Raw genomic sequence first — 8,109 nt, 5'->3', positions numbered from 1 at the left:
TCACCGACCTCGCCCGACTGTCTGGTAATAATCGGGTTGGTGTGCAGAGGCCTTTAGACGAGGGGTCATTGTGTTTATTCATGTTCCCACACACTCACCAAAGACAGAACTTTTTCTTCCCAGTTTTGCTGCTACCTTTAAACCTGCACATTTGTTGCATGCTTAGACATGTAAGAGTGCAAATACCACACACAGACAGCAAGCCGAGGTCCAACAGTGCTTATTGTCTTGAAGCTATAACAACCTTATGAGTGAGGTGTAACACCTAGGGTGTGATGTGTGCAGCAGAAATAAGAGCAGGAACGGAAAGGTATGTAGAATATGTATGTTGCAGAATTAACCTCTTATAATCATGTCTATCTGGCACTCACAAGTGGCAGTTACAACACTAGGATTTGCAAGTGCAACAAAACGGGGGAAGTCAGTCAGCCACACCACATACCTGAAGGGGTCAATAATGTCTGCACTGAAGGTGTGTGATGTGTTCAGACTGATAGTGTGTATATGTCAACAGTGTGTCACTGTGAATGTCTACCCGTGTTAATACACATGCTGTCTGCACTGGTCAGAATAATCAATAAAATACATCACGAGGCAAAACACCTCTGAATGGAGAGTTGCATGAGACTGAAAACACACATGCAGTTACCACAAAACCCACTGGCACACAGTTGTGAATCTGAAATGTGAAGGTTAAAGGCAGACTAGTAGTTGGTTTGGATCTCAAAACATACCTGTGAGCAAGATTGTGACGAATGAGAGTATACTATCAACTAATGCTCCATTTCTAAATTCCTTGCCCTGCCACACACACTCAGCACAGGTAGCCCTCCCCCATTGTAGCCCTCTGACCATTGAGTTTGAATAGACCTCAACCAGGCTAGAGGAGACCAAGGACATGAGGACTGTGGACACAAAGCTTGTATTGTCCCTCTGCATCAGTCTCCACATCAGGCCTTTCAGTGCCACAATACCCCCAGCTCCTCAACACACTCACACACACACAGTCTCACACACACCGGACTGTGGCGCGAAAGTCTTTCAGAAGTCTGCTAATCCCTCTGTCCATTGACATCCCAGCTCTCCCTATGCACATTAACAAACGCAGACTGAGAGCAAACAGGCTACTGAAAACGCTGAAAGACACAAACAGGCTACAAGGTGAACCAGAGCTTAAGGCTGCATGAAGTAATCCCCGGAAAATGTATCTCCCACACACAGCAGTTATAAGCTGGTATGATCAATAACAGTGATCAATTTGTATTGACAATATGTATGTTGACTGGGTTCCCAATCACCCACCAGCCAATAGATCACTGACTTTCATTCATATTCAAACTTCTTGTGTTTCGTAAGGGTTGGCATAGACTTGTTATTATAGAAAAAATTTGAGACATAACATGTAGTAAAGTAATTAAAAGGTTTGCAAAAGCATACAATTATCTCAGTTAAGAGTTATTTTAGGAAACATGACTCTATAGGGCATCTTAATAATATAAAATATTCAAAAAATGCTATATTTTATTTTATGTATTAGTTTTTAACCTTAGACCCAAATGAATTTGTAAATCTACTTCTTCCTCTTTCTATGTCTAATAAGTTTGTGCATTCTCATTATTATGAAAAAGCTGAGGACATGAGGGGTGCAGTGTGGCGCCCTCTGCCCCCTGGACTGCAAGGAGCTCAGATCAGGAGCAAAGTGCGAGCATGTGCAAGATGGCAAGTTAAGATGTGAGAAGTACAAAAAACACTGAGCTAATCATTAATAATATCACCTCAGCCTTGACTGCCACACACAAACACACACTATAAATACACCTGAGATTACAGTCGACACAAGCAGCTTGCCCTGCACCTACCAGGTCTTTGCTAAACATCCTCATGTGCTTAATACACAGCCACTGATAAAATAATAGCCTTGGATCATTAACTAATCGTCGTAACCATAATCTACTGTACAGGCACAGACCATGTATGTTTTCCTTTGATATCAAACTCAAATTAGCTGAAACATTTAGAAGTAAACCTAAAAAAACCTTCAAAATTGTTCCAAGATGAAGGGAAAAAAGTATTTCTAATAGAGTAGCGGTGATTTTAAGCGCTTCCAGCTGCTACCTTTACAAATGCTGTTGGGTCATTTAGTGCTAATAGTTGTCGGCTCTGTGAAGTCTTGGCCCAGTGGTTACCTGGTAACATTGTGCAACAGAGGGTTGTCTCTAGGCTCAGCAGAGGCAGCAGTGAAGTAATATGCCCACAGGAAACCATTAGTTGTAATAAAATTATTTACAAATCATTAAAGCTGGCATGTGCCCGCTTTTGATAGAGAAAAGCTTAAATGAAGCGATTTAAAATGACTATTCATATTAGCTGAAACAAATGGGAAGCTGTAGGAAATTCAGACACTCACATATAAATAATTATAAGTCAAAATGAGGCAAATCAGTGCAAGTTCTAACTAACTGCTGTCCATTTGTTATAGTTTAAGTCCAAACTGCTAATATGATACATTAATGATCAATACAGAAAAGAAGTAAACATATCTCACCCTTCCTTTTGAAGTATTTAATCACAGATTTTAACGAGGTCCCAATGAACACCATTATTCCGGTTGAGTGTCTTTTGAGTGTCTTTCTTTAAAAAAAAAAAAAAGTGCCCTTCTAAGGCACAAAAAACCCCCAGATAAATCCAAGGAACAAGAAAAAGAGAGAAGACGGGACGAGGAAGTGCTGGCGTCGGCTCTCCTCTGCTCATATTCTCACTACACGGCGGTTTGTCTAAGAGTGTGTGTGAGCGCCTACTATGCTGACAATGAGCCTCTACCCCTATCTCTCTCTCTCTCTCTCTAAACACACACACGGTCCACCACTCCTCCCTCAGGCAGTCCAGTCCTTGGAGACACACACACATACACACACACAGCGGGAGGGGTGTAGGACCGGCCCCTCTGTTCCTCTGTGCTTTGGTTACCAAGGAGTTCTGGCTGCCTCTCCCTTTATTTCTCATCATCAGTCGTTCTCTCGCAGTGTCTTTCTCGCTCTACACTCTCTTTCTTCTTTACTCCACAGGACTCAGAATATAGCTGAAAGTTAAACATGCTTTATTAAAATGAACAGACACACTCATGCTATTTTGCCTTTGAGGACAATTCTAATTTCCTTTCAATCGGTCTATCTTTTCCTTACTTTCTACTCTGCTCTGTTTTTGCAAAGTGCGTTGCCTCTTTCACCGCCACGACAGACTCACCTGGGGAATATTTATGCATCTAATTAAACTATCAGCCACCCCTACAGGAGAACCTTGTACATCCTTAAAGAAAACATGTTGAAGCTTTTCACAAGGTGCTCTCAGGAGGATGCAGCTTCTTGCCTGCATGCAAAGTATAATGCAAGCATCATTAGATACAATAAAACACAAGAAAGCTCTGACGTTTTATCTCATTTTGCACCATTTTATGTTTTTTAAAACAACATAACCCCATTATTGAAATGGGCTACACCGATTCTGTACTTGTTTACAGATATCGGAGGTGTCTAAAACCAGAAACAAAATGTGATCATGCTCATTTTCTATATATAAATCTTTCTTCTTCTCTATGGATGTTTTCTATCAACCCCTCTTCCTCCGTCTGATCATTCCCAGCCTGCTGTGTGCGCACATGGCCACTGAAATCTGTGCCACATGAATATAGATCACATACAATCCTCCCATTGTCCAATCCGCTCACAATCTATCACACACATACTCTGGCACCCACCCATTCAAACACATGCAAACGTGCACCTACACACACACACACACACACCCAGAAGGGCAGGGCTGCCCCTCCTTCTGTGACCGTATTTCTTTTCAGCCAGAATGGTTGAAGAGAGGAGGGGGTCTGAGGAGGGGAGGCAGGGAGGGAGTTGCAACAAGAGCTTGAATGGGACTGCAAATGATCCTTGAATTTGTGGGTAAAAAGGTTTCATCCCTCCCCCTTCTCCCCCCTAGGTCATCTGAACCGTTCAGCCCGACTCTGAAGTCCGTTTGGATTTGTCGGTGGGTTTGTTCATGTTTACTAACATCCGTTGTTCCTGCATTGGTGGTTGCTCTTGTCCATGAGTTATGAAGCTCTAAATGTGGGTAATATGTCTCTGTAAATGTCGCAGTAACTTACCAGCTTACCACAGACGCAGTAATACACATACACGTGCTAAACTGTAGATTTATACCTAAATATACTGTTAAACAGAATTGTCAAAACTCAGAGTTCATCCAAAGTGGCTGCTGAAATGTTTAAACATAGCAGGAGCCATTAAGTGTTTTTTTGGTCACCCTTTAAAAGTGAATGTACCACCTACTAATGTTCAAACTTCATCTCAGGCTGAAATGTATGGCTACAAGTCACCACCACAACTATAAACTATAAAGTTACAATAATGATATAATAATAACCGCATAAACACTTTATATAACCACGATATGTAGCATATGGTAATAATACAAACGATATGGTAAAAACATATATATAAAATCATGAATTTCAAAATCATGATATTGTTAAATATTTTTAGAGTCTGTACCAAACAAAACAAGATTTGTTCACCAGGGGATCTCATAACTTCATTATAATGCTGTGTTGTAACTTCTTTTTTTTTTAACCCTTATCAAACAAACTGCAGCTTCTGCGATTTGCATAATGCACTTGGCCATATTGCGATTTTGATAATATTTAAATTAATTGTGCAGCCCTAATAGAAACTATTTCATATTAAAGCCGAGCAGTGTCAGTTGGACTTAATCCTGGAATAATTAGCCAAATAATTAATTTGTGGATTGACATAAAATTAATCGTCATTTATTAAGCAAATATGCCAAACATGAACTGGCTTTTGGTTCAAAATGTAAAGATTTTCTGTTTTCTAGTTGAAAATCACTGTGATTTGAATATCTTTCAATTGCTTTTTACTGTTTTTGACATTCTCTGGACTAAACAGTTCAATAAATCAAAAACAATTATCTACAGATTAACAAAATATAAAAACACTGATTAATTGCAGTTGCAGCGATATGAACCCATTGATTGACGCAGGTTCATCTCAGGTCACCATGTCTGTCTTTCTCTCCAGGTGTCAAACTTTCCTAATTTCTCTAAATCTCTCCATATTTTTTCCGTCGCCTCAGTTTGTCTTGTATCTCGTACAGTTTGGCACGCGTACAGTATTAGGATAATTTGTGCAGACGCGAGCCCAAGCAGCATCACTCATAAAAGAGCCTATTGTTCTCCAGACGGTGTCAACACGCACACACGCGCTCAGTGTGATGGACAGGTCAACAACTCTATCTGCAGAAAGAGGGCTTCTAATCTAGGCCATCTCTAGGATTAGGGCTAGCTATCCATTCAGCCATACGCCCATACATCCTTCAGCTCACTCCCCCCTCCCCTTATACCCCAGCTCGAACTATATCAATCTTTCATCTGTTCATACTGTAAGTAGCATATGAAGGAAGCGTGCAGACTCTGTGGATGAGCTTGGACCTCAGAGGAAGAGCTTATTTAGCACGACAAGCATCAGATTATTATGATCCCATTCATATTAGCCCTTGGTTACGCAATTAATAAATCTTGATTACAGAAGCTGAAGCAATATTTACTTTTTCCTTCTTTACAAGCATTATCGCTACAAGTCATAATCCTTAAAATCACATATTAGGAAAAACAAATTTCCGAGGTGACATCTACAAATGTCTTGTAGAGCCCAGAAACAAAATATATTCAATTTACTATACTATTTATCATATAGGAGTTCATTTTTGACCTTGACAAATAATAAATTATAAAAATAGTTAAGTAGTGATAGTTTCATTATCTTTTATTCTTCCTTAAGATAATAACTGGCTTAAACTGTGAAGTTTTCGAGCCATTTAATTATTTTAATTGAGGATAAAACTGATTCAAACAAAGAATCTCAACATATGTTCATTAGTATTCGGGCCTGTAGCAAAACAGGGATTATCTCCTCTTGTAAAACAACCTGCAGCATGTACACGTGAAAAGGTGGTGACCCTCGAAATAAAAAAGGAGAACTCGGGAGGGGGGAGATGTGAATAATTAACAACTCTTGCAGCACCAGACGTTATTAAGACTCAAGGGTGAATGTGGCAGAGTGATAATAAAGGAAAGAGATTGATGAGAGGCTCCTGCCCTTCCTCCTGTCATTACTCTCCTCCTTTCTTTCGTCTTCCCTGTTCAGTTTTCACACCTCATTTGGATCTCCCCATCAACCTGACAGAAGCAACTCCAGCGACAAGAACTCTCTCACTTACACACCCTAGTTTTTTTTTTTTTTTAAATCCCAGACTGCTGAATTTAACTCCAATTCACCCGAGTTTTATAATTGAATCAATCCCCAAATCTCATCCTTCTCTCGTTCAATATTATAGTCTATCAAACATCCGTTCAAATCCCCCAAGTGCCTGAATCTGACATCTACACACACACACAGATACACACAGCTCCCCCTTCGTCTGACAGGTCTCAGCTTTAATTTTTCTAATTGGACTTAAGAAGGCAGAGCTAAACTGACCCCCAAAGAATCCCTCAACTCTACCTGATCCGCTAATGTCAAATTTTATTTTCTCTTCTTCTCTTCGCTTTCTGTTAGACATGAAGGCTTTCATGACTGCTAATGTAATCTAGCTTGTATTGATTTTACTCTCCCCTCTCTTTATTTTCTAGGGTTCTCTTGTTCAGGCTCTGACCTTGCACACCTTCCCCTTAATAGGTAGAAAACCTGCGAGGTGGAGATAAGAAGGAACACTTTTAGGTGAGGAAAATGGGGACAAGTATTTGTTTCACACTACACTGGTCACTGGTTTGTTTTGAAGTGAACAAAAAGGACTATATCAATTAAGGCTTAAATGCTCTTTAGCAAGGCACTAAATCCCGGATTACATCTGTGCAGCACCAGTAAAATCGCCTATTTAGTCTAATAAACACCCCCCAAAACCCCAAACATTTAGTTTATTACGGTGTGAAAAAGGGAAAGGAAGCAGCTTATAATTCTTTGTGAACCTGCCAGCAACAAATGTTTTACATTTTTATATTTCTATATGATATATTTGTATAAATAATTAAAAATGATCAGAAACAAAAATAGTTTGAAAACAGGAAATGTACCAAACCCCCAGAATAAGTGAATAATAAATAAATATACTACATATTTCTCTTTCATGTCCCCCATCTCTCCTTTTCTGTGAATGAAAATCTATAATTTATAGCATGTAGAGCAACATCCTCGCTCTCTCACCCCATCCCCCTTTCTTTCATCCCTACATCTCTGTGAATGAAAGCGTAGCACCAGGGGTCAATGGGAACCCAATCGCTTTGGTTTTCTCTGAGATATAGAGTAAGATATGAATAATCTATCAGGAAAGAGTGAGGGGCGGCATGATGATCATACACCATATTTAAATGCAGGAATATTTTACAAACTGTACCATTATTGCCATTTAACTGTTGTCTTTCACACGAATACAGCTTTATGGCCTTAATAATAGTAGTCTAATACAGTTTTGTTTCAATGATGTTGATGAACCGGGCCAGGAAATGGAAAACATGAATAAGAAGGAAACTACTCTCTACAGTGTTCATAAAAGGGCAGTTAAGGAAAGTTAAACTTTAAACTCACTCCTGAATAAACACACAACTCAATCATAACACACACACACACACACAACAACACACAACACACACACACACACATACAGAAGCCATGGTGACAGAGTGGCTAGGCTGAGTAAACAAGCTGTGATAACTGTTTTTCTGGCACTAATGATTTAAGCATGGGGTAAAGTTCCCGTGCATCACACACACACACACACACATTAAGTTCAATAAGCTCCCGCACTTGCTGAATGACCTTTCTCTGACTCCAAACTCTTGCTGTCTCCCTCTCAGCCCTCCTGTCTGTCTGTCTATTTTTTCTTCTTCTGTTGCACTTATGTCTGTTCAGCAGACAGAGGTTACTGGGTAACGCCAACCCCCCCTCCTCCCCCCAACCCCTATCCTGCTCTTTCCGTCTGACCTACTCCATTGAAGCAGCTGGGATTCCATCACACACACACACACAC

The 8,109-nt window shown here is 40.0% G+C and overlaps 1 protein-coding gene across 7 annotated transcripts in view; it reads right to left on the bottom strand.

Annotated features, from left to right (window-relative positions):
* nhsl1b (NHS-like 1b) overlaps window positions 1-8,109 on the bottom strand; it is a 101,664-nt gene that overhangs the window by 23,192 nt on the left and 70,363 nt on the right. For 2 of the 7 annotated variants that reach the window (XM_035678428.1, XM_035678430.1), the window contains exon 1: window positions 2,546-2,672. The exons of the other annotated variants lie outside the window; for them this stretch is intronic. In XM_035678428.1, the coding sequence (XP_035534321.1) occupies window positions 2,546-2,600 (55 nt within the window). In that variant the 5' untranslated portion in view covers window positions 2,601-2,672. Of the gene's footprint in view, window positions 1-2,545; window positions 2,673-8,109 lie in introns of those variants that run through there. 7 annotated transcript variants of the gene reach the window in all.

The sequence above is a fragment of the Morone saxatilis genome, unplaced genomic scaffold (assembly GCF_004916995.1).
Source record: "Morone saxatilis isolate NCDOM2014 unplaced genomic scaffold, NCSU_SB_2.0 Contig7, whole genome shotgun sequence".
NCBI lineage: Eukaryota > Metazoa > Chordata > Actinopteri > Moronidae > Morone > Morone saxatilis.
Note: the sequence above shows the minus strand (reverse complement) of the source record. Positions and strands in the feature narration are given on the sequence as shown.